This window comes from Vombatus ursinus, unplaced genomic scaffold, assembly GCF_900497805.2.
Source record: "Vombatus ursinus unplaced genomic scaffold, bare-nosed wombat genome assembly UNPS02014817.1, whole genome shotgun sequence".
In the NCBI taxonomy this organism is placed as follows: domain Eukaryota; kingdom Metazoa; phylum Chordata; class Mammalia; order Diprotodontia; family Vombatidae; genus Vombatus; species Vombatus ursinus.
Window position 1 is genome coordinate 8125105 of NW_020954595.1, and position 27644 is coordinate 8152748.

A 27644-nucleotide genomic window follows, 5' to 3' on the forward strand; every position below is an offset into this window, starting at 1 on the left:
CTTTTGGAGGTAGTGAACATAGTAGAGGCTGCAGAATGCGAAACACATGCTGCAGCCCCAAGAACTCTCCTGGTGCTTCCAGACAGAGTGCATTCCCTCTGTGTGGTACTATTGGAGTGTGGGTCTGCTGCAGGAACAGACCAAGGCCTCTGGTGGTATGCAAGGTCCCATCTGTTAATGATCTTCTCATGTCATCAGGGAAGGCAATACCATGTGGGACTTAGAGTCAGAAAGACCTGGGTTCAAATCCTGCCTCAGACTCTTAATACCTGTGAGACCTGGGCAAGTCACTTAATTTCTGCCTCAGTTTTCTCATCTGCAAAATGAGATAATAATGACACCTGCCCCTTAAGGTTGCTGTGATGATCAAATGAGTTAACGTGGAAAATACCTTGTAAACCTTCAAGTGCTATGGAAATACTAGCTATCACTGCTACTACTAGGCTCTGAGTAGGCTTACTGCTCTGACCACTAGTACCACTCTGTGACTGGAGTACATCATAAAGAAAGGATGGGGTGGAGAGCCTGCTCCCCCTAATATGGGCTTTATCTGTGCCAGATGTCTGGCCTGACTCCCATGTTGAGTCTTAACAAAACAATCCATGGAGGGACTGACTTATCTTTTAGTTAGCCCTTTCTAATTAGCCATAGTAGTAGTGGTCTACAAGGAACACAGTTTCAAGAATCCACTCCTTTATTTAGAATTTCACCATAAACTCTGTCGTCTGACATTCTCGGATCATGCACCAGAAGTCTAGGACCAAGCTATTCAGAAAGCAGAGGGCCACTGAGGACACAGGGTCTGGTGGCATAATTACTTTTGAACTGGGTAAGCATTTATTAAGCATCTTCTGTGTACCAGACACTATTCTAAGCACTGGAGATAACAGAAAGGCAAAAGACAGTCCTTGTCCTCAAAGAGTTCACAATGTAATGGGGGAGGGGGCACAATGTGCAACAACTATGTCCATACAACATGTCAATGGGATGAGGTAAGTGCAAGGTAATCTCTGAGTTAAGGTACCAGTGGCAAGGGAGAGCAGGAAAGGATTCTGCCCTTCTGACCAAACATTTAAAAATCCCTGATGCCATTTGATGTTGTCTGCTATGCTCGGTCCTCACCTCTCTTCTTTGAGCAGGGAGCCGTGTTTCATCATCTGTCCTCCAAGACATTCTTTGAGTGTTCACTCATTCAATGTCCTACTTCTTTTGAGGGAATCTTTTCATTTACATTATTGGGGTTATTGTGTATATTGTTCTTCTGTTCGGTTTACTGAATCAGGTCAGATAAATCATCTGGGATGAGGGGGAGGGGCTTCCTCTTGCCATTCCTTGATGGGACATTGGTGGGACTCTCACTGTCCTGTTGAAATACGCAACTCCTGCTTTTCCTGGCTTTTCAATGTGATTCTAAAAGCCATGGTGCAATGACCATGTTTGTCTTACCCCCTCTGGACACTATATTCCAGTAAGTCTGTGCTCTGGGACAGTGTGTGTGCTAGGACATTATTAATTCCCTGGATATAAATTACTTGAAGGAAAAAATACAGACGTGCTCAGTGCACATGGGATCCAGATGGTAGGCATGTGTCCTTAAACCACATCCTTAAATAAATCATTGTGGTCCTTGAAGCTCATGACCAGGTATTGAGCCCTTTACAAATGCTGCTGCCATGTCTCCAGCACAGCCTGTATTGGCAGTGGTGCCCACATATAATGGGATAAGTTTATAGTTTCTTTCTGTGGAAATCGACCATAAGGGTAGTAGATAATGGGCTGCTCCAAGGACCACTTCTTATGCATCAGTCTTTCTCCAAAATGCCCACATAGTGATGGAATGGAAAAATGGAAAAAAAAAACCAAGTAAGCTTACAAACAAATCAACAAAACAGAACTTTTTTGAATGGGAGACCTTTCCAAGATGGCACAAGGTGATTTCTGTTCTGGTCCCCAGCCCCACAGGAATCCCTCTCTCTTCTTTTGTCTCTCTTCTCTCCCTCTTATCACCATCACCATCCCATCCACCTTAAGCATTTATTCGATGCCTCCTCTCATCTTTCTCCAGCTTCCCACAAAGATTTTTAGAGAAGAGAAAACAAAACCTTTCCGTAACTTGTAACAACTTTTGCCATCCTCAGATCATTCTGGGATTTAGTGTTTCTGACATTCTAATTCAGCTCCTTGTATTTATCCTCAGTTGCTTTCACTTTTCCATCTTTTCGTTACATCTTTTTAAAACTCTAGTCAGTTTATGATTTTTCTCCACAGTCCAATTACCCATAGACAGCTCTGACCATCCCCACCCTGCTCTTTCTCCCTCATCAGCATAATCTGAGTTTGTATTGTCTAAATTTTATTCATGAAAGCACTCCCTTCCTCTTGGGCCAATGTCCTTTGCAGAATTGTAGTAATCAAGGTCCTACCTAACCTTTCTCTATCCTCTGAATTTTGCTCTCACAAAATCCAGGCAGTACCTCAGGATACTTGCCTGGATTCCTCCTGTTTATCTCTCCTGACCTCAGAGATGACATGCCTACATCCATCCCAGCTTCCTGTTATTTTTCCTGTATTTTGGCAACCAGTTCCTCCTTTCTGATCAGAATCAGTTCTAGAATAGCAATTTCTTTTATCATGTTTTCTGCCTTTTGAAAAAAGAAGTTATCATCAATTCAAATAAAGGATTTATTAGTTGTTCCACTTTGAACAGAGCCAGGGCTCCAGTAAATATTCAGTTAGTTGGTGTTCCCCATCAGTATATCACGCTTCTTGATCTGTGCCTGGAACTCATCCATGTGCTCCTTCTGGCTGGCTGGTCTACAGTGTAACTCTGCGACAATATCCTTTTTGTTTTTTTCCTCTGTGTTTCCTCTGCTCTGGTTCATTAATTTCCTAATGAAGTATATCTTCTTGACATAAAATTGAACTCTACTACCCCTTAAATTTCATCTATATCTTATGAATAAGGTATATTCTTTCAGAGCCATGTTCCAGAAATCAGTCACACCTTGCCAAGACTCAGTGCTCTCTGAGATCAAATTTACCTCCTTGTATTAAAATCACTAGTTCATCATGTTCATTACATGTAGTCCGGGCATTTGTGTGTAGATGCTGAACCATGGATAGATATCACTACTGCTTCTATTCACAGACATTACCTGCTTGGATTTCTGTGCCGCTCTCTGGTAATCTTCTTACGCTCTACCTCTTACTCTCTGTAATGTCTTGCTTAGTTGCTGTATGTGTTGATAATTGCTTTTTGATAGATTTGAATAGTTTTTTTTCTCCATCTCCCTACTCCTGCCACCACATTCAATTTAAAGCTTACCTATCCAAATTTATACATCTCCAAGTAAATCTTTTTTCAGGCCATCATAAGAAGCCTTCTATTCTTGAACAAAGAGTTTCCATTCCTAAGCCTGTAGTCCTGGACACAAAATCCTCATCCCTTTCCTTGACACTGTCTTTGTATCTCAGTGTTTGTTTCTTATATGTGTCCCTTCTTCCAAATGTCCTGCCCTCAATCCGCAGCAGTGATGGAAATACTCTCTGTGCCCCTGAAGGTGCTGGTTCCTTAGTACTTCATATTCTGGGAGCATCTTTCACGTGCGTGTGAGTCACCAGAAATGGATTAAGGTAGTTAGATTTAACAAGCTTCAGGAGACTCGCCATGTCGTTCCAGATGCATAAGCCAGGAAAACAGCATGCCTTCCAGTTGTCCATTTTGCGTCAATCAGTGGCTTCATCAGAACCCTGCCTTGAGGAGTCACCAAGCTTATCCCTTCTTCCTATGACCAGGACTGGATGCCTCTGTCCTGACAGCAGAAATGGGGCCTCATTATCATTCCACAGAGCACAGGCATATTATTCCTCCCACTAGGGTCAGACTTTACCTTCTATTGAGCCACAACCACAAAACTCCCCCAAACCTATTCCGTTTTCTTTCTTATTCCTTGTCCATCAGTCTTCTGGCCTTCTGACACAAGCTGGTTGAATCTCTCTGTCTCTTTAGAATAGTTTTCTCTTGGAGTAATTCTTTCAGTCTTTCAAGGAATGTACCATTGTCCCTGCTAAGCTGGGGAGCAGAGAGGTGTGCTTGTCTCCAGCACCTTCACTTTCTCCTCTAGCAGGGCCCCAATACCCACGTAGTTGTTACTGAGCATTGGAAGGAACACAGGCACAGCATGGAGTCTTCAGCTCACCTGAAGAGTCTTGGCCTAAACTGAGATGGTCCTTTCTATTGCTCTTGATGCTAAATGGAGAAGAAAGCTATTTTGTCTCTGTGTCAGGTTTCTGTCACTTAGGAAGGACCTTTGCTACCTTTTAAACTGGTATCACCCCCTCGACTTTCCTTTTAATGGCTTTTTCAATCCTTTCTCATATAAGCTGCCATAACTTGCTTAGCATTTGATCTGAAATTTTAAAAATTCTGCCATTGTCCTAATAAAAGGGTAACAGCTTTCAGTTGTTCTACTTGAGTAGGATTTTGATAAAAACCCGTCTTTCCTTCATTTTTCATCTTTCTTTTTTTTCTTTCTATCTCAATCAGTCAGACAACAGATTCTGCCCGCTTACATATTAGCTGGTCACTGAGCCTCCTCTGCTGTCCATCTTCTCACTTAAAGGAGGCCTCCTGGTTGTTAAGGTGAGGCATCTTCTCTGAGTGCTGTTGTCACTCTGTCTGCCTCAGTTTCCTCATCTGTACAATAGGGATAGTAAATGCACCTCCCTTCCACAATCGTTGGGAGGATCACACCTGTAAAATACTCTGGAAACCTTACAACGCTTTAGAAATGCTCCCTAGTATTATCGTTGTTTTGTGTTTTGTTTTCATCTTGTTTTTGAGATTTGGGCGAGTCAGGTACAACTCGAACAGCGAATGCAGTTTATTGCACTCACAGCAGGGGTCAATGGAGCTGTCAAAGGGTTGGCCAATTCTGTTTTTGAGGGTTCGTCTAGAGAACCTCAAAACTTGAAATCAGTAGACACTGGGACATGGTTCAAGTCTAAATCAGGACGGCTTGACATTCTGTCCAAATCACACATATTTTCAAGCCTCGGAAAAATAAGACACTTTCTCAGATTTTGCTGTTAGGGTTCTTTCACACATCTCTGGTGGGGGCATTGTTCCAAAAGTGCTCTTTAGTCTGATGAGTTCAGGAGAAATGAAGGCGAAAGAGGGATCGGGCGATAGAAGAAAGAGTCCTGGGCTTGGCTGCAGAGGACCCAGAGCCGAATGCTTGCTCTGCCGTGTGTTCTCATGTCACCTTGGGCAACTTCAGTCCCTTCTCTTGACTTTAGTTTCCTCAGTTCCAAACTGAGGGGGCTGGACCAGAAGGCCTCTGAGCTCCCTTGGAGCTAAGACCCTGTGGAGGAAATGAGTTTGGATCTTGGCTCTGACATATCCTACCCAGCGTGACCATAGCCACATCATTCATCACTATGGACTTGTTTCTTCCTCTAGAAAGGAAAAACAACAAACGGTGGATTTGGACTTGATAGTCAGAGCAAAGATACACATTTACAGTGATTATTTTATTTGATGCTCACAGTAATCTTTTGAGGTATGTACTACTAATATTCTTTATTCCTATTTTATGAAGGAGAAGACTGAGGCTTCTCTGTGAGCAAGGACTGTATGAGTCTACAAGCAAGGTCATACAGCTAACAAGCATCAAAAGCAACTTAGCTCCAAATATAGCACTCTTTGCTGTACATCATAAAGCATCATTAATAATATTCTGCTTGAAGATATCGATCCAGCTTAACTCAGGTCAAAAGAGATCAGATGAGTAATTAATATCAAAACTGAAATGAATACAAGAACCTTTTTTTTTCTATAGCAATTTTTAAAAACTTATTATACCTTGAATTTTTCAGAAAATGGTCTTTTTCTTCTACTTCATGTAAAAAATTATCATTAATTCCGTGCTGCCCTTTGGGTTTGAGTGAACCTGGAAACCCCTTGGAAAGGTTGGTGGGCAAGAGGCAAACTCATGCAAATCAGAGGGAGACAAGTTGAAAGAACTTCTGATGAACTCCAGAAGACTCTGGAGCCTTGACATCAGACCCTTCTCTGAATTCCCCGGTATCCAGAGCCAAGAATGGCCACCTGGTCTGGCTTTCAGGCTGTCCTTCATGTCTCCAAGATGAACCTCCATCTAATTCGGCTTTCTTGACTGGAAACTTTATTCCCTAGTTCTCCTCCATGGTGCTCAGAGGCAGAGGAGGTGAAGAGGAGGTCATGACTTCGAAGGCTGATGAAGTTTGTAATGTTCTGGATCCAGGCTCCAGTTGAACTGACACTATTTTCCATGCTTCGGGCTGACCAAACAAAGTCTTGGGAAATTGGCCGCAGAGAGCATGTTGAATCTTTGAATTACGAGGGTGAAAAAGAGAAGTATTGATTATCTTGGCAAAGTTTACACTGTCATCAAGGTGGTTTATGGCCAGGCTGATCATTTGGAAAAGTGTTGAAAAGAGCAGGAGGGTCAAGGATAGTTCAAGGAGGAGACTTGAGCTTGTAGGCGAGATGCCCAATTTCTTAAAGGACCCTCAGCCAAAGGCTTGGGATCTTCCCCAGGAGCCATGACTTTGGCAGATGGACACGAATAGGACTTCCTCATGGTTACTTGGATCTGGGGTGTGGTCCAGGACCTGATATGACCCTTATCCTCATTGGGTAGTAGAAGGATTGGGGGAGGAGGATAAATAAATGCAAATTGTCCTGCCTTTCTCCAGAAGGAAAAATCCATGTCAGAACAGATCATAAAAATCATCGAATTGTAGCAGTCATCCACTCCAAACTCCACCTGACAACAAATCCTTTCTACAACATCTTCTAAATGGGCATCTAGTCTTTGCCACCCATGGAGCCCCATTCCACTTAGAGTTCTCATTGTTAGGAAGGTTCCCCCCCCAACATCAATCCTAAATTTATTTTACCCCGATTGCTCCTGGTTCTGCCCTCTGTGGCCAAATAGAACAAGTCCAATTTCTCTTTCATAAGACAAACTTTCAAATACTTGAATACAGCTATAATGCATGCAGTCTTTTCTTCTTCAGACTAGACATCCCCAATTCCTTCAGCCTGTCCTCCTATCAGGGCCTTTACTATCTTGATGCTCTTTCTATGGAGACATTTCTGTTTCTTGATATCTTTCCTAAACCACAGTGCCAAGAACCGAACACAATATTCTTAACTTGTTGTTCAGTCATTCAACCATGTAAGACTCTTTGTGATCCCGTGGACCATAGCATGCCAATGGTGTCCATGTGGTTTTCTTGGCTACATCTATGTTTATATGCTTACAATGATTGCCAGGGGATAGCATCAATGTAATCTCTAATGTCAGAAATACACACATAGATGCACATATATTCTCTCCCCATTTGTTCCTTTACTAGGTATTTGAGACTGTAGTGTTAAATATTTTTAGGGGCAGCTAGGTGGCACAGTGGATAGAGGCTCTAGATTCAGGAGGACCTGAGTTCAAATCCAGCCTCAGACAAATAAGACTTAGTAGTTGTGTGACCCTGGGTCAGGTCACTTAACTCCATTACCTAGTCAATAAATAAATATTTTTAAAGACTGGAGTTATGGGGCTTGGATTAAAAATACCATCTTCCATATTCATCAGCTAGCCACCAATATTTTAATCAATCAATCGATCAATAAACATTTATTAAGTACCTACCATGTGCCAAGTCCTGTGCTAAGCACTGAGGATGCAAAATATGCAAAAGACAGTCCCTGCCCTCAAGGAGCTTACAATTTAATGGGGGAGACAACATGCAAACAACACACACACAGAGCAAGCTATGTACAGGATAGATTAATGAAGGAAGCCACTGGAAGTAAGAGGTTGGGGGAAAACTTCCTGTAGAAAGTGAGATTTTTGTTGGGACTTACAAGGAAGCCAGGGAGGTCAGTAGTTGGGGCAATCTAGGCAGGGAGGACAGCCAGAGAAAATGCCCAAAGCTGAGAGATGGCGTGTTTTGTTTATGGAACAGCCAGGAGGTCAGTGTCGCTGGATAGAGTACATGGTGGGTAGCAAGGTCTCAGAAAACAAGAAAGATGGGAGGGGACTGCATTATGAAGGGCTTTGAATGACACAGCCCCATCCCGCTTGTATTTGATCTTGGAGGTGATAGAGAGCCACTGGAGTTTATTGAATAGGGAGTTGACATGATTGAACCTTCAATTTAGGAAAATCACTTTGGTGACTGAGTGGAGGGTGGATGTGAGTGGGGAGAGACTTGAGGTAAGCAGACCCACCAGCAGCTACTGCAATAATCCAGGTGTGAGGTGGGAGGGGTCTGCAGCAGTGGGATGCAGTGTCAGAGGAGAGAAGGGGCATTTTTGAGAGATGCAGAAATGAAATTGGCAAGCATCAGAAATGGCTTGGAGACGGGGGTAAGAGATTGTGTGGGGTGGACAGTGAATGAGGCAAAAGCATTTAATTATTTACTGAACTGCAAACTAATTTTCTCTAGTATCCAATGTATTTGTATTGAAGCCAGAAAGAAATGGGTTAAATTTCATGTAAGCCATGCTAATCTACAGTACTTCTGAACCCTGGGTGACTTGTGGAAGAGGGTCCCAAAGTTTGAAGCATAGATCACATTGTTGTCTCTGGTGCTGCAATTTTCCTGAATGCTTTATCACAGAAACCAAGGGGTGCCAAGGGTTGAGACTCTCTTGAAATATATCCCAAGGCAGATTTATTCTTTATGACCTTTTTTCCACCACGTCATGCTAATTTGGATGGTTTTATCTGGTCTTATCTAATATCTAATGGGTTGAATGTGTTCTAACTGGATGGCTTAGCTTAGTATTTTGGATGCTGTGGCTGATAGGCGCCATATACAGAATGTTGTGATGATGATGATGATACTGAGATCAAGCATTGGAGGGGAAATTGCCAAAGAAGCTTGGGCTGGAGCGCTCATTGTTTTCAGCCAAATGAAGTTTGTCTCCTTGTGACACTAGTTAAGCCTTGAAGATTAAACAGTATCTCTAGCACGTATCTTAACCATGGACCCAAGGAGCCAAAATAAAAAATGTTTTGCTATGGAATTTCATCTATTCTAAGACAGATGTTTGTTTTTCTTCCAGATTCTTGACTTTGGGAAATGTAGCACCCAATTCAGAAATGACAAAGAAAGAAAAATAAAATACTACTTATCCAAGCAGCTCTAGCTTGACCCATCCCTCCTCGAGGAAGACCCCAGTGATAATACTGGGGAGGGGGGAGTGATTTGCCTTGAATCTGACCCTTGGTGCTGATCTGTAAGTGAGCTGATCCTCAACCACTGCATGCTTGAGGGTTTCAGTAGAAATGTCTTGGCCACGGCTAGAAGATGTACAACACAAGCATGCAGCATTCAGGGCCCTTCTCAGATACTTCTAGGATCTTCCTCCCACTTAGCACCCCTCACCCACCCCCGCCCTATACCCTCTGCCCTGCCTCCCAAACTGGAGGAGATGAAGCACTGTTTACCCGGAGAAGGCTTCCCCATCCCATTGGCAATAGACCGTTGCTGACCTCCAGTAGCCTTTGCCATGCTATTGCTGATTGGGAGACCCGGGGAACCTCAGGTTCTGAGTCTTCTGAACTCAAGCCAAAGATCAGAGCCTCTAACTCCGGACTCTTATGGTCCCAGAGTCCTCGCCTGCAGCTCCAATGGTGCTGGGGAAACGGAGAGCTCATACCCTTCATGCTGATTAGAGGCCTTTTGAATAGTGGGAAGTGTCCCAGGGGCTTTCTCCCTTGCTTCTATGCATCTCTTCATAAGTTCCAGATCATTTCATTGGGGTTATCATTCAGATGGGTTAGTTGTTAAGGAGGAAGATTAAAAAGAATTAAGCAATTTAAAAAATTGTGCAGAGCCTATGAGGATTCCTTCCATATTTTAGGTACCCTGCAGCTGGGTACATGGCCTGGGCAAGGCTTGTTTGGATAACTACACTAATAATAACACTACTAACCACAGTTGGTATTATACTTTGCTGTTTGTATTATTTTACAGGTGAGTAAACTGAGGCCCAGAGCCATTAACTGACTTGCCCAGGGTCACACAGCTAGTGAATGTCTGAGGAGAGATTTAAACCCAGGTCTTCCTGACCGAAAGCCTAGTACTCTGGCTGCCACATACATTGTGTCTCCATCATTAGACAGAATAGCTTGCGAGGTTGTGCATGAGACTGTACACTGGAGACTCGAAGACCTGAATCTTGGCTCTGTCTCTGGGCTCTGCTGCTTAATGGCTATTAAGCCCCCAATCTACGCAAACCTTGGTTTACTCCTGATAAAATAAGAATGATAATGTAGTCATCGTCTACCCAACAGGGTCAATAAAGTCATGTCCGTGAAGCCCTTGTTAAGCGCCAATACTGAGGCACCAACGACTCACAGAGGATCTCAGGGATGTGGGCCGTCCTCCAGTGGCACCAGTCCCTGCTTGTCCCTCCCTTCCCATTCCATTCCACTCTCATCCTTGTCCTGCCCACCTTGCTGGCGGTTTCTGCCTAGCTCCTTAATATTCTAAGGGCATGAGCGTAGCACTCAGCTGCCAGTGATGGCAATGCAGTGGGGGAAAGGGAGGCACATATTGGGATGATGACTATTACTACTGCTACTATTACTACTGCCACTACCACCACCACCATCACTACTACTACTACCACCACTACTACCATCACCACCATCACCACTACTACCACCATTACTACCACTACCACTCCTACTAGCTAACATTTATAGAGGTCTTCATGATTGACAAAGAACTTTACAATTCTTATCTCGCTTGATCCTCCCAACAACCCTGGGAAGCAGGTATTATTATTATCCCCATTTTACAGATGAGTTGGAGTTGCTAACCAATCTTAGCCTCATTTCTTTTGTGTAAAATGCGGGGTTTGAACTAAGAGACCTCTGTGGGCTCTTCCAGTTCCAAGTCTATGATCTTGATGACCTTTGTGACCTTGGACAAGCCCACTTCCTGGGTCTCAGTTCCCTCATATGTAAAATGAAAGTGTTAAACTTACTGACCTCTGCGGACTCTTTAAGCTCTAGATCCATGATCCTAATGCCCTGAGTGACCTGGAACACGTCACTTAATGCTCCTGAGCCTCAGTGTTCTCCTGTGTAAAATGAGGGCATTAGGCTCAATGCCCTCTGAGGCCCCTTCCAGCTTCGGGTCTGTACTCTCTTCCCGTTTGGGGTCCTGTGCCATAACCTTCAAGGATCCAGGGACACGTCAGTACTACCACAAGGCATCATGAGGGTCAATTGATCTGCAAGCATTTATAGAGCACCTATTGTTGGTGAATGAAACAGCATTTGTTAAGCCTTTACTGTGTGCCAGGTCCTATGTGATGGACACTGTGCTAGGTGCTATGGGCATGGAGAATGAAGCAGGTTGTTCTCTCTAGGACTTTGCAGTGTAACCAGGACGCTGGAGGGGCTTGCTCTGCCAAAGCCAGAAGCAACGTCAGCTATGTGGTGGCATCTTTCCAGGTGACAGTCCTGCACCTCCTGCCCCTTAACCGCAGGAGATTATGCCCTCCTTGAGAGCAGCGAATTCTTATTTGTTTGTTTGTTTGTTTTCCCCTTTGTCTTCAAATCAGCACAGCCTGGCACAACTTAAGCCATCGCAGGGAATGTCTGTCTCCTCATTTGGGGGGATTTTCCCCCCCCATGCAGTCTGCACCCACAGTGCTTTGTCCATGGTGTTAGATTGGACTGGAGCACGAGTGTACTGGGAGAGATCTGTGGAAGCCCGGAAAGCACGATGTGTTTGTCTTCTAAAGTGCGGGAGCCTCAAGATACGTCTTCATTGTCCTTCTTTAATATCATCATCTTGAGGGGCTGAGGGCATTAAAGGCATTTCCCATCTGGTAGGTTACTTTCTGTCTGATCTGGTTTCCAGATACCTAAAATCAGCATCATTTTCTGGAACCTTTGTGGGGGAGGGATTCGGAGGGAGGGGGAGGAGATGAAACACCCCGGGCAGTCTAGTCCAGTCTAGAGAGGTAGGAAGGCTCATCTGTTGCTTTGGGGCACCACTTCGTTCTGGGTGATAGCAGTAACTAGGGGGGCTCGACCCCAGTCTGTCTTCTCTGAATACCTTCTATTGTCAACTCCAGCTCCTCTTGAGGCTTTTCAAAGCACGGCAATCAGCTCTCCCTTTATTTTATTTTAAAAAAAGGTAGATTGTAGACTTGGAGCCAGCAGGGGCCTCTGACAACCATCCAAGCCCCTCATTTTACAAATGGGAAGCTGAAACCCAGGGAGTTTGCCCAAGTGACATGTATAGAAAGTATCAGAGACGGGATTTGAACCTAGATCTTGTGATTCTAGCATTAGCAGCATTTCAGCCGGATCCATGGCCTTGTTTGCAAACATCAGCTCGTTTGAGCTTCTCAGCATTCTCTGAGGAGGCCGTTTCTTCTTTACAAGTGAAGAAGCTGAGTCCCAGAGACTTTTAGTGCCTGCCATCTACTCCACAACTGGATGTGAAAGGAGGTCTTCCTGACTCTGGGTCCTGCTTCTATCCGAGCAGAAACCCAGTATGATTTCAGCAAGCTAAGAAAAAACGTGAGGGCACCGGGAGCAGGCCTATGCTTCTGGGCTTGGTAGCCCCGGCCGACAGCTACCCTGGCTCCCACGAAAGAGCCCTGCTTTTCCCGACTGTATCATCAGCCTCGGGTTTTTTCTTCTCCGTCTTTCTGGGATGGGACTGATTTCTAGGATGGAAGTGCGTGTCCTTTATCCTGTCCGAAGTCAGGCATTTCATGGGAACGTGGGGTCAGGGCTGGAAGAGCTATCAGAGATCACCCAAGTCTAACGCCCTCATTTTACAGATGAGGGAACTGGAGCCCCAAGAGGGGAAGCCCCGGGTCGTAGAGGTAATCTGGAAGGAGCCAAAGGCACAGCCTGATTGACTCCTGAATGGTTGGTGCTCAGTGGGGGACAACTGAAAGCTGCTTTCTCAAATTCCTTCTGTAAGGCCCCAGGGGCATCTTTCTTCTTGCAGACAGCACCCCCATATGGGTTTCTGCCCTCTGGTCAATAGATGTTTGCCTGGTACATCAAACTGGAGGAGAGTTTAAAGGTATCAGAAGATACGTCTGGGCAGAAACCATGTCAAAACACACGAGTCTGGGAGTCATCGCTATAAACGTCTGCACTTACCTTGGAAACAGACTGAGTCAGAGCACATTGGCTAGGAGAGACTTGGAATCAGACAGAGGTGTGTCCCGGCCCCAGCTCTGACACATGTGGGTGCATGGTCAAGGGCGAGTCACAGCCTCTCATGCTGCTAGCGTCTCTCTAAGACTTTAGCTTGCCAGTTCACATCGGTGAAGAGAGGCTCTGTACAGGGAGTTCTCCAACTAACAAAATCATAGATCTTTGACCAAAAAACATGTTTGATGCCACACCACACTACTTCAGCTTAAACTTATTTTGTCATTTATCTTAACTTTTTTTTACATTTCTCTTGTCACACCGAGTGTCATTGTTGAGTTGAATCAATCATGTCTGACTCTTTATGACCCCATATGGGATTTTCTTGGCAGAGATATTGGAGTATTTTGCCATTTCCTTCTCCAGCTCATTTTACACATGAGGAACTGAGGAAAAGAGGGTTTAGTGACTTGCCCAAGGTCACGCAGCTAGTAAATGTTTGAGGCCAGATTTGAACTCATGGAGATGAATGTTCCTGATCCCAAGCCTGATGCTCTACCTACTGCATCACCTAGCTGCCTCTAACTACACCAAGTGGGTAATGGGCAGCAATTGATCAATGAAGATTAGAACTCAGCAGCCAGTAGAGAAGTTGGAGGAACATTCAAGAGGTACCAGAATGGGATCGAGTGAGGAAAAAATTTAGGAAAGTTCATTTAAAAGAGGAGTCTAAAAGACCCAATTCAGGGATGGTTTGCTGCACATAAATTTTTTAAAACAAGGATCCGGAGGTCAGGGTGGTGGTATCTGGGCTACATGGTACTTGGAAGTTTCTATAAAAGAAGGACTATAAGGAGGGAGGTACAGAACAAGGCCCAGCAGATGATTTTGCTGCACTAGTTAGAATAGTCTACCTCCCACCACTTAGAGAGGACAGAGACAGCTTGGGGAGGGTTCATAGATACAGCCACAAAGATAATTAAAGTTCTGGAGGGTAGGATCCATAAGGAGAGGTTAATAGACCTGGGATTGCATGTTCCAAAAATAAAACAGTAGAAGCTGACCTAATAATTGTCATTAAGTATAACAGGGGCTGTCATACAGGGAACAGTGACCAGATGCTCACTACAGACCTATGCAGTCATGTTAAACACGACACCTTTTGTTTAATGCTTAAATTGTGAACAGTTGTGTCTGGGTTTCTTTTTTCCATTGACTAGTTAAGAAAATTAAGATCTGCTGAGAATATTTTATCCAGGCCCATGGGTAGCATGTATGGGATTGTAGACAATGCTATAAGTGACAAGATCTGCCATGCTTTGAGCCTCTTCTCATCCTAGCCCATGTGAGCTTCCTAAAATGCAAGTGACTCCCCTTCCAACGTTCAACAGTCCATCTTTCACCTTGACCTCTCAAAGCTTGGATGTAGGGAGGCAGCTGTACCAGGGAACAGGGTGACATAAAAAGAGCGATTATTTTCTCATTGACATGGGGCTGACCCTCCTCTGAGCTCCCAGCAGTTCTTGTTCTTTTCCTCACTGCAAACACAAATCATTCTGTCTTTGTACGTGTAACAATGGCACCAAATACTCCATCCGGTCTCCCTCCACCAATTCAGAATTCTCCTGGGGATCCTAATCTTCTCTTCCTGGCAAGCAGCACACCTCCAGTGTAGACTTAGGAGCTTGCTATTCAGGGAGCTAGAATTTGACTAGACTCACCACAGAAATCACTGGAGAATTGCCCATGGAAGGAAGTGATATGGGCAGCTTGACCTTTTCATTACATAGCAGGATTTAAAGTGCCCTTGGAAAAGCCCAGTGGAGATAGTTAGCTTGAAGCAACTGTAGCCTCAATTCCAATTCATGGAGATTTTCAGAAGCACTATCTACCCTAGCATATGCCCAGTTCCAGTTGGCTAGGCTACCATCTTGCTTAGAGTCCTCAGTCAGCTGGCCAGGAATCTGCCAAGTCTCATTCTAATCTCCTCTGAACATATTTCCCCACATTTTAAATTTTCTAAAATGACATTCTTAAATTGGGGAAGGGGGTGACAGGAGGGTAAGAAATGAGATTTGACCAAATCTTTGAAACCAATCTAATAATAAATTATCTTGGGCAACAGTGAGCCAGGGATTCTGGCATGATAGATGTGTGTGTGTGCATGTGCATGTGCGTGTGTGTGTGTGTGTGTGTGTGTGTGTGTGTGTGTGTGTGTGTGTAGCTTCAGGAGCTTTAAAAGGAAGCAGGTCCTGAGCAAACACAATGGCAGATAAGTGATCAAGCATAGCAGAGGAGAGAATGAGAAAAGATGAGTGCGGCAGAACTTCTGAGCAGGGAAAATCCCTTGGATTCCTGCCAAGGGTCTCCTTTCCCCTTTGGTGAATTTTATGTGGAGTATGAAGGCCAAGCTGACAGCTCTGGAGACAGAGGTCTTGTCTCTATAAGAGCAAACCAAAACAATGCTTTCCATCCATATAACTCCCCGCATAGCCCAGAGCATTTTATCAGCTTTGCCTAAGGTCCAGGTGCCATTCAGCAGAGCGTTCAGATATAGCCTTGATTTCTGCTTCCTGAGGGCTTCCTCAGGGAAATATGGTTTGAGAAATTATTTTTGTGGGCTAAAAGACAGGTTGTACTTATGATTAAGAGCATAACATTGACATTAACTATTTTCCTGAATAACTGGCCTTTGGAGAAAAGGAGCAGATATTATGAGTAAAATAAGGTAAATAACAGTTAAACTTTGCCTATCATCTCATACACAAAATGGAGAGAGAAATCAAGTAGAGGCCATGGAAAGTCAGCTCCGTAAGTTGACCTAGATCCCTTCATTGGCTCCTGTGCATGGTCGTGGTGGGGCAGTCTTATATGAGCTCATGGTAGGGCTTCATCCGCTTTTGAGTTCTGGTATTCAGAAGCTGTCGTCTTTTGGAGGGGGTGGGGTTTTTCCCAGAAACATGTGGAAATAAATGGAGTATGATTGTGTCAGGGCTTTGCATAGTTTTCCTTTTAAAGGATACCTAGCACAGCACCAGCCTAATGACAGAGATTGGAGTCTGCCAAGGTCTGACAACTACAGGCAATGCAAGTTAACATTTACCCGTAGCCAACGGGCCACCACTTCCACCATGGAACCTGAGCAGAGGCGACCCTAGCATTGACTCAAGGAGATAGCAATGCCAACTATCAATCAGCCAATGTCCTGAGAGTCTGATAGAGAAGGACCCATCTCTTTCCTGAAGCAAATAAAGTAGAGGTCCCTGAACAAACCTAGCCTGTGCTCTTGACAGCCTGAATATCTGCAAAATGCCTTTCCAGCCTTTTCATTCCCTTTCACACACGCTGTGGTTCAGCCCAACTGATCTCCTTACCAATCCTGCTGTAGGACGCTCCATGCTTTTGTGCTGACCGTCCTGCAAGCCCAGTCTGTACTCCCCTGTCGCTTCTATCTACCTCCTAGAACCCTGAGTTTTCCTCAAGACTCAGTTCAAGTGCCTCCTTCTATAGGAAGCCCACTCTAGGGCCTCTCCCCACCCCCAGTTATTTCACATCTAACCTGTACCTATGTTGTCTATACCTATGCACGAGCCAGATGTTTCCTCTCAGAGACTCAAAGCTCTCTGAGGGTGGGATTATTTCATTTTGGCCTCTGTGTCCCTAGCACAGTGCTTGGCACAGAGGAGTAGACTTTTAATAAAGGCTTATTTATCCACTTACTCATTGTATAATAAGAATGCTCACTGCTCTTGCTTCATCTAAAACTGATAAAATTAAAAATCACTCCATGCACAAATACCATCACTTAAATGACTGGAATGTTCTCCCACCTCCCTTCTGACTCTTAGAATCTCTGGCATATTTCAAGATTCAATGTAAGGCCACATTCTAGAGAAGGCCTTTCCTAGGCTTCTCAGTTCCTAGAGCCTTCTCCATCCGAGGGTTCCTGCATGTATTTGTATATGTCTATTTATATGTGTGTCTTGCCGACTAGAATGGAAGTTCCTTGTGGGCAGGGCTGGTTTTGCTTTTTCATTGTGTCTCCACAGTTTCTGACACATAGTAATCTCTTAATAATTGCATATTGATTGTTCAGAAAAGAAAATTGTTTAAATAAAACCTACTGCAGAGCTAGGTGAGGGCATCAGTGTTTCCTCAGAGTGTTGCACAATCTGTCTTAACATTAGATTTTTGGGAACTTCACAGATGTCATATGACAGGATTGCTTTGAGGAGTTTACAATGAAATATGTCAAATAACCACTTTTCGGATGAACTAATATTTATCAATTGGGTGATAATTTGTATTTGCATAAATTTGACTCCGTTCTCTATATTGAGAAACAAGGCCTTTACTAGAAAAACTTGCTGTAACAATTTTCCCCCCAGGTTTCTGCTTTTCTTCTAATCTTGGCAGCATTGGTTTTATTTGTACAAAACCTTTTTAATTTTAATCTTGGCAGCATTGGTTTTATTTGTACAAAACCTTTTTAATTTAATGTAATCAAAATTATCCATTTTACATATTGTAATATTCTCTCTTATTTGATAATATATTCTTCCCTTCTCCACATATCTGACAGGTACGTTTTCCCATGTTCCACTAATTTGCTTTTTTGATCTTATTGAACAGTGTGAGATATTGGTCCATACCTACTTTCTGCCAAACTGCTTTTTAGTTTTCCGAGCAATTTTTGTCAAATAGTATGTTCTTGTCCCAAAATCTTAAGTCTTTGGGTTTACCAAACACTAGATTGCTATGGTCATTGACTACTATGTCTTATGTACCTAATCTATTCCACTGATTCACAACTCTATTTAATGGCCAATACCAGATTATTTTTGATGATTATCCCTTTGTAATGTAGTTTGAGATTCATACTGCTAGGCTGCCTTCCTTCATGGTTTTTTTTTTTTTGTTGTTGTTGTTGTTGTTTTTGTTTTTGTTGTTGAATCCCTTGGTATTCTTGACCTTATGCTTTTCCAGAAAAAAAATTGTTGTTATTTTTCCTAGGTCTGTAAAATAATTTTTGGTAGTTTGATTGCTATTGCACTGAATAAGTAAATTAATTTAGGTAGAATTGGTCATTTTATTATATTGGCTCTGCCTACCCATGAGCAATTGATATTTCTCCAATTGTTTAGATCTGACTCTATTTATGTGAAGTGTTTTGTAATTGTCTTCATATAGTTTCTTAGCGTGTCTTGACAGGTAGACTCCCAAGTATTTTATATTGTCTGTATTTTGTTTTTTGAAAGTAAAAAAAAAAGTATGCTTCAGTCTGTATTCAGACTCTATCAGTTTTTTTCTCTGGGGACGGATAGCATTTTTTCATATAAGTCCTTCAGACTTATCTTGGATCATTGTATTGCTGAGAATAGCTAAGTCATTCCCAGCTGATCATTTTACAATATTGCTGTTACTTTGTACACAGTACATATCACTTTGCATCAGCCCATGCAAGTCTTTCCAGGTTGTTCTGAGATCATCCTGCTCATTATTTCTTATAGTATAGTAGTATTCCATCAAATTACATATCACAACTTGTTCAATCATTCCCCAATTGATGGGCATTCCTTCAATTTCTAATTCTTTATCCCCAGAAAAGAGCTGCTATAAATATTTTTGTACATATAGGTTCTTTTCCTTTTTGGGATACAGACCTAGTAGTGATATTATTAGGTCAAGGGGTATGCGTGGTTTTATAGCCATTTCAGCGTAGTTCCAAATTGCTCTACAGAGTTGTTGAATCAGTTCACAACTCCACCAACAATGCATTAATGTCTCACTTTTTCCTCATCCCCTCCAATATTTGTCATTTACTTTTTCTGTCTTTTTAGCTAATCTAATAGATATGAGGTAGTACCTTGGAATTGTTTTAATTTGCATTTCCCCAATTAATAGTGAGAGTATGTTTTCATATGGCTATAGATAGCTTTGATTACTTCACCTGAAAACTGATCATATCTTTTAATCATTTGTCAAGTGGGGAATGGTTCTTATTTTTATAAATTTGACTCATTTCTCTATATGTTTGAGCAATGAGGCCTTCATCAGAGAAACTTGCTTCAAAATTTTTTTCACAGTTACCATTGCTAACTGTAGTTCCTTCCATCCTATTCCCTCCATTTGTTCCATTCTCTTTCTCCTTTTACCTTGTCCCTCCTCAAAAGTGTTTTGCTTCTGACTACCCCCTCCCCTAATCTGCTCTCCCTTCTATCACCTCCCCCCTTCTCACATCTCCTTCCCTTCCTACTTTCCTGTAGGGTAAGATAGATGTCTATAACTAGTTTTGTGTGTATGTTATTCCCTCTTTGAGCCAATTCTGATGAGAGTAAGGTTCATTCACTCCCCCTCACCTTCCCTCTCTTCCCCTCCTTTGTAAAAACTTTTTCTTGCCTTTTTTATGTGAGATAATTTACCCCATTCTACTTCACCCTTTCTCTTTCTCCTAGTACATTCCCCTCTCACCCCTTAATTTTGTTTTTAGATATCATCCCTTCATATTCAACTCACACCTCTGTCTGCAGTTTTTCAAATGAAATTTTTCATTCAATCTCTTCCTGTGGGACTTTGTTCATAAAAATAGAAATGCTGATGATTTATGTGGGTTAATTTTATATCCTGCAGTTTTGCTGTTGTTAATTATTTCAATAATTTTTAGTTGATTTTCTAGATTCTCTAAATATACCAACATATCATCTGCAAAGAATGATAGTTTTGTTTCCTTATTGCCTATTCTAATTCTTTCAATTTCTTTTTCTTCTCTTATTACTATAGCTAGCATTCCTAGTATAATATTGAACAATAGGGTGATAATGGGCATCCTTGCTCCATCTCTGATCTTATTGGGAAGGTTTCTAGATGATCCCCATTATAGATAATGTTTGCTAATGGTTTTAGATAGATATTATTTATCAATTTAAGGAATGCTCCTTTTATTCTTGTTTTCTAGTGTATCAATAGAAATGAGTATTGTATTTTTTCAAAAGCTTTTTCTCCATCTGTTGAGGTAATCATATGATTTTGGTTGTTTCTGTTGTTGATATGGTCAATTATGCTGATAGTTTTTCTGATACTGAACCAGCCCTGCATTCCTGGTATAGATCCCAGCTGGTCATAATATATGATCTTTGTTATATATTGCTTTAATCCACTTGCTAATATTTTAGTTAAAAATTTTGCATCAGGGGCAGCTAGGTGGTGCAGTGGATACAGGTCCAGCCTTGGAGTCAGGAGGACTTGAGTTCAAAATCCAGCCTCAGATACTTGACATGTATTAGCTGTGTGAACCTGGGCAAGTCATTTAACCCTGATTGCCTCACAAAAAAAAGCAAAAAAAAATTACATTTGTATTCATTAGGGAAATTAGTATATAGTTTTCTCTCTGTGTTTTTGATCTTCTTGGTTTAGGCATTAGCATCATGTGATTACTAACTGTCTGTTTCCCTCCATCCTATTTTCCCCCTGACCACTTCCTCCCTTATTCTGTCCTCTCTTCTATTAACACCCTCCCCCTCCTCTTTTCCCCTTCCCCCCTTCTACTTCCCTGTGGGGTAAGATAGATTTTTATAAGCAACTGAGTGTATATGTATTCCTTCTTTGAACTAATTCCAATGAGAGAAAGGTTCAAGCATTGCCCACCCTCCCCATTTTAATTTCACTATAAAAGCTCTCCCTTGTGTGCCACTTTTTTGTAAGATGAATTTACCCATTTTACCTCCACCTTCCTTCTTCTCCCACTGCCTCCCATTATATCACCCTTTAATTTTATATTTTAAATCATCCTGTCACAGTCAACTCGTACCTGTGCCCTCTGTCTATGTAGACTCCTTCTAACAGTCCTAATAATGATAAAGTTCTTAGGAGTATCATCTTCCCATATAGGAGTATAAACAGTTTAATGCTATTGAATCCCTTATGGTTTTTCTTTCATGTTTACTTTTCTAAGCTTCTATTGAATCTTACATTTGAAAATCAAAATTTCTGTTCAGCTCTAGTCAAACATCAGGAATGTTTGAAAGTCCTCCATTTCATTAAATATTCATTTTTCCCTGAAAAATTATATTCGGTTTTGATGGATAGGTTATTTTTGGTTGTAATCCTAGCTCCTTTGCCTTCTGGCATATCATATTCCAAGCCCTCTGCCTCTTTAGAGTGGAAGTTTCTAAATCTTGTATAATCCAGACTTTGGCTTCATAGTTTTTCAAAGACTTACTTTTTTCTGGCTGCTTGTGATGTTTTCTCTTTGACCTGAGAGTTCTGGAATTTGGCTATAACATTCCTGGGAGTTTTCAATTTGACATCTCTTTTAGTAGGTAATTGGTGGAATTCTTAAATTTCCATTTTACGCTCTGGTTCTATGATAATCAAGGAAGTTTTCCTTTATAATTTCACAAAACATGATGTCTAAGCACTTTTTCGATCTTGGCTTTCAGGTAGTCCAATAATTCTTATATCATCTCTCCTCAATCTTTTTTCCTGGTCAGCTATTTTTCCAATGAGATATTTCACATTTTCCCCTATTTTTTTTTATTCTTTTGACTTTGTTTTATTGTTTCTTGATGTCTCCTGGGATCATTAGCTTCTACTTGCTCAATTCTAATTTTTAAGGCATTATTTTCTTCAATGATTTTTGTACCTCTTTTTTCATTTGGCCACCAGTTCTGTTTTTTTTTTTAAAGGAGTCCTCTTCAATGGATTTTTGCGCCTCTTTTTAACACTTGGCCAATTCTGTTTTTAAGGTGTTATTTTCTTCAGTATTTTTTTGCCTTCTTTACCAAGCTATTGGCTCTATTTTCATAGTTTTCTTGCATCACTTTCATTTTTCCCCATTTTTTTCTTCTACCTCTTTGATTTTGAAAATCCTTTTTGAGGTCTACTGGGAATTCTTGTTGGGCTTATGTTCAGTTCACATTTTTTCACTTTGAGGCTTTGCTTGTAATTATTTTCACATTGTTGTCTTATTCTGAGTTTGTATATTGATCTTCCCTGTCACAATAGTAACATTTTATGGTTAGATTTTTCTTTTTTACTCATTTTTCTAGTTTATTTTTTGACTTTTAACTTTATGTTAAAGTTGGACCCCGCTCCTGGGGTGGAGGGGACACTTTCCCAAGCTTTAGGTTTTTTTGTGCTGCTGTTTTCAGAATCAGTTCTGGGGTCTGTTTTCAGTTCTTCCAAGGTGGTACAATGTAAGGAGAGGTGTGGTCACTACTCTACCTTGACTTATGTTCTGATCTTTATTGAGGAAATGTAGTCACAACTGCCAGTGCTCCTCTTGGCCCAGAAGTGTGACTTGATCCCCTGCTCTCTTGCAGCCTCAAGTGCTAGTGCTCCTTTCTGCCTTGAAACTGATACTTGGAGTCCTATTTCTTTGTGAGTGATCATAAGCACTCTTCTTCCTCCTGGAACTGTGGCCAGTTCCCCTGCTCCCTTGGGGCTGCAAGCACTAATGTGTTAATGTTCTTCTCCCCCCTCATATTGTAACCCAGAATTGCATATGGCCAATGCGACAGAGTTCTGATGCCAGTGTCATCAATGGGTCCCCTGTAATCTCCTTATGACCCCCTTATTGTCTGTGGGCTGGTAGCTCCTGAAGCTGCTACTGCCACTGACACAGTCACCTCTAAGGCCTGTTGCTGGCATTGCCACTGTGTGGCCTGTGCTGTGCTCTGGGTCCCACTACCACCCCTTTGAGACAGATTTTTCCTGTTGACCTCCCAAGTAGTCTTGGGTCAGAAAATTGTTTAATTCTAAACTTTTGTTGACTCTGCTATTGAAGAATTCAGATTGAGGTGTTAGTTTAAAGCTGTTAGGAGGGGAATTTGGAAGAGTTCAGGTGAGTTCCTGCTTCTACTATGTCATTTTGAAAAAACTGATACTTACTTTAGCCTGAAATAAACCCCTGGACATTGAGACTATCATTTAATTTCAATGCAATCAGAGGAAGAAAGGAAAGAAACATTTATTAAATGCCTAGTGTATGGGGCATTGCATTAAGTACTGTAGCCCTGTGAAGTAGGTGCTATTATTATCTCATTTTATAATTGAGGAATATGAGGCAAACAGATGTTGACTGGCTAGGGTCATACAGCTAGTAAGTAAGTTCTGAGGCTGGATTCGAACTCAAGTCTTTCTGACTCCAGACCCAACACTGTACATTTTACCACCTAGCTGCCTCGAGGAGCAGTTTCTATTGTAGAATCTGCCTGTGACATAGAAACAGATCTCTTGCTAACTGAGCCATTAGACATGGGGACTGTGTTTCTGGAGTTCAAATGTCATAGCTCATTGATGAATGAAAGAATTTGTTTTAGAAATCCTTAAAGCTCACTTCCATTTTATCTGTTCATGGTCCTTTTGATTTCATCCTTAAATATCTTTGTAATGATCTCCCTAATTTTGATGCTGTGAAAAACTTTCAGTCAGCTCATTCTTTACTTCTTGCTGTTTTGAAGTTGTACCACTCATAATATTCCATCGTCCTCTGAGGTTTCATGAATCAGTTTCTATTGTAAAGAAGTGTTGCTGTTGTCTGTGTGGCTGGGAAGGAGATTCAGTGTTTGCTGGATGAGTTAGTTTCTAGGCTTTTCTGGTCTCTTCGTTGTAGTGACTGACTTACTTGAGTTAGACTTTCTTAGGGAATGGTGAGAATCTATGTCAATATGTGTTCTTTTACCCACTTCTCAGTTTTAATGTAAATAGCTTGCTTAAACAATTCATACTGGAGTTGCCTCACTTATATACCATATTGCCTCATTTTTATTCATTCATCTAATTTGAGATTGACTTTTTTCCTTATGCTAAAAAACCGATAATATGACTGTATACAGAGAGCTGATTCATAAATGACAACCACAGTAGTAATCAATTGCTTCCTGTTAAGATATATTCCATTTTGTTTATATCATGTTACTTGTTGCTGGTAATAGGACAATGAAAAATAGCATGGTCCCTGCCTTCGAGGAACTCAGGGAGTATTCATTTAGTTTGCAAATAACCAGGTTAAGGATTAAAATACTACAGATTCAAATGAGTAGATAGTAACAAGAAAGAAGGGGTGCTCCACAGGGCCAAATGCAGCCTGAGAAGCGAAAGGGGTGAAGACTTGGAGTTAATGTATGCTTGGGTGGATGTAAATGATGCTTGGGTGGCCTAAAGGTCTAGGGGTATTTAGTGACACTTTAGAAAGATATTTTTTAGAGGAGTTTTTAGAGAGAAGGCTTTTCATAGAGTGGTAGGAGAGAAAACCAGATTGAAAGGAGCTAACAAGTGCATGTGTGGAGAAGAAGTTGATGTGTCTATTGTAGGCTTTTTCCAGAAGGTTGGCAGGGAAGGAAGGAGAGATATGGAATGATAGATATGTAGTGACCAAATCACATCTCCCTGGATTTCAGTTTTCTCATCATTAAAAAGAGGGTTTGGGTTGGGTGGCTTCTGTGTTTGACTCTAGCTCTAATTGAATACTCCCATGCGCCTTAGCTCAGATGGGTTCTGTTGGCCCTGAAAAGCAGAGGGCATTTCTGGGAAAGGGTTGGCTGTTCCCATGACCAGCCCTGTTTCTTCCATTTACTCATGCTAAAATTCATGTTATTGCTTTGAGAGGTACACTGGGTAACCAACAGATGGCAGAAATATGTGACCTGTAACCTAATTCAAGGAAAACTGCATGCCAAACTCCATTTCTTCCCCAAATGCTGGTGAATCTAGAGTGCTATAGCTAGCAGAGAAATGTTTGGTTTCCCTGACAATGCCCAAGGCTACTTGGATAATGAATTAATTTCCTAGGGTTTGTCATTAACAAGCTTCCTGTTCTCTTTCTCTTCTGACAGGACCAGCTGTGAGATACAACGGGTTCACCATGGCTGAACCGAAGCCCCCTCCTTTGCTTGGGCAGCATACAGTAGAAGTACTGAAGACATCCCTGGGCTATGATGACAGCACCATCAGTGACCTGCTCCGGACTGGAGTGGTGGCCCAAGCCGAAGTCCAATGAGGAGGGCTGTTTTCATTACTGAAGAGCCCATACTGAGCACCCTTGACGGGGGCATGGCTCTTCCCTCTAGTCCCTTCACCATTCTTCCGGTGCTACAGAAAATAAAAATGCAAGCATAATCAATTCCCCAAGAATGAGCCTGGGCCTGATAAATCCCTTGTCACTTCTTAAATCCCTTTATACCTCTGAAACCTCATAACCTTTTTCAATTAATGCTGCAATTGCAGGGTCATCTTTAGGCAATGATTTCATTCCCTGATCCCCCAACCCTGAAAAATGTTCTTCTCATTCAGATCCTGCTAATTGCCCTAGTGTTTGCCCCAGGAACAAGCATGAGGGTGAGGAAGAGCAGAGCCTGGACAGAGCCTGGCAGTCTCTGAGTCTTCCCGGCTCTCCACTCACACATAAAGCCCGCATTTAAACCGTTGTTATGAAGTCAAGGCAATAAGCAAATGACAGGCTCTGTGATTGATTTTAAACAGAATAACCTAATTTTGTGCTCATGAAGCCTTTGTAAATCTGTAATTTAAACCATGGCCTTTACCCATGTCCATTGTAAAACCGAGCCCCACTCTCCGGCTAGGCTGTGTAAATATTTGCTTTAGGGTGCATCGCTCTGATGGTCCCATGATGGGTTGCAGGCCATCAATCTTTGCTCCTTCCTGGTGGCATGGTTCCTGAGGGGAGAGCTTTGAGGGGTAAGCTAGCTTGAGTCAAGTGTGGATAGAAATGGCTCCTCCACGGTACCCAGCCCCCAGAGTGGGAGGAATGGAGAATGAGCGGCCCTTATGAGATTGGGAGCAAGGCACCTCCCCACTGCTAACAAGCTTGGCAGCTCTTTGGCCCTTGAAACCTGAGTGTTCAAGGGTATAATTTACAAGTAAAGTAAACAGGGTCCTGGAAGGCTTGAACCGTTGAAACATCAGCCCTGAAGTGGGCCTGAACATTAATTCAGACTGACACCCAGCCAAGCTAGGCTCTAGCCATGTAAGGAAGGATGCTTTGGGCCAATGGCTGACCCTGTCCCTAGGGTCGCCCTTTAGCCAATATTTTTCCATAGAGTGTAAAGTCCTTCCTTCATGCTTGTTATGTACTCCTTATTAAAAAAAATGTTATTGCATACTCAAGTTGCAACTGAAACTTTCATTACAGTTAATGTTTCTGCTGTGGTTTGGCATTCCATTCACTTTCTTAGCTCCTTGCTCAGACTCTATTATTTTTCTCCTGATCACATAAGCCCAGTCTTTGGTCCCTGTAATTAACTGGAATCAAGAACACCAAATAAATAAGGCATTCACCTTCTCATTGGGTTAAATGACAAATAGTTTAGCCTACTTTCTATCTGCCTTATCAGTCAGAAGGTTGTCCCCAGGGAATTCCTTTTTTCATCTGCAACCACTCATATAGATTATCTCCTAAGGTGCAGAGGGGCTGCTGCCTATCCAAGTGAAGGGTCCACCAAATGGATTGGCACTCTCACCTTGAAGTATGTGCCATCACTGGATGTCTAGAGACTATTCCTGGTAAAGCCCTTGGCTCTCCCACCATACCTAGAAACTTGAACAGATAACAGCCTTTCAAAAACTTCACTCTTTTCTTCTGTAAAATGGGGCTGGCAAATAATTGGTCTGTCTCCCAGAGTTGTTGTAAAGATCCAATGAGATAAGCCTCTGAATTGCTTCATAACCATATACCATTTTGCAAATTCCAAATACTTTAGTGGTTCTGTGACGTTGTCAATGTGACCATCTCTCCAATGATGCTCATTGCAGCTCATCCTTGCCTACCTATCCTGTGTCTCTTAGTCACTCCCTCCCATAATGTTGCCATGGGGGCCTGCCCAATGTATTTCAGGCATTCCTCATTTTCTCTTGACATCTCAAACATATCACTGATACACACAAGCTGTCCCTACTCATTGTCCTTTACTCACTGGGGTCATTGACCACACGACTGGCCGATCTCCATTTCAGTTCAGACATTTCTTGCATTCCTAAACTACATAAATAGGACTGCTGTTGCTGTCATATGGAGGTCAAACAGGTAGAACCCAGCCATCCTGTATATGGCATGATAGAGCATCCCTATGAGACCAGGTACCTCAGCCTCTGCAAAAGGTCAGCTCCTCCCTTACAAGTGCCCCTGGATATCTTGTTTCATTCACCATTACCATTAATAATGTGAGCTCCTCAAGCGAAAAGACCATGTTTTTCTTTTCTTTGTATCCCAGTGCTTAGAACAATGCCTGGCATATAGTAAGCACTAAATAAAAACTTGTTGACTGACTGATTGGTTACCAGATTTTCCAGTGTAAGTGCCACATACCTTCATCTGGCACAGGTAAATATCTAAACCTTTCACACTTTGAGTAAAGGACTCCATCACTGCTCCTCTCTGCACACACATCTTGAGCTGCTGAATCCCTCCTTGGCCCATTCTGGGCAGACCTCAGTGTC

The 27644-nt window shown here is 42.2% G+C and overlaps 1 protein-coding gene across 5 annotated transcripts in view; it reads left to right on the top strand.

Annotated features, from left to right (window-relative positions):
- SUGCT (succinyl-CoA:glutarate-CoA transferase) overlaps positions 1-26279 on the top strand; it is a 629460-nt gene extending 603181 nt beyond the window's left edge. For 4 of the 5 annotated variants that reach the window (XM_027835947.1, XM_027835950.1, XM_027835951.1 and 1 more), the window contains one exon: positions 25025-26279. In XM_027835947.1, coding sequence (XP_027691748.1) covers positions 25025-25188 — 164 coding nt within the window. In that variant the 3' untranslated portion in view covers positions 25189-26279. The remainder of the gene's footprint in view (positions 1-25024) is intronic. The other variant, XM_027835948.1, reaches the window with a different exon arrangement.
- The last annotated feature ends 1365 nt before the right edge of the window (positions 26280-27644 follow it).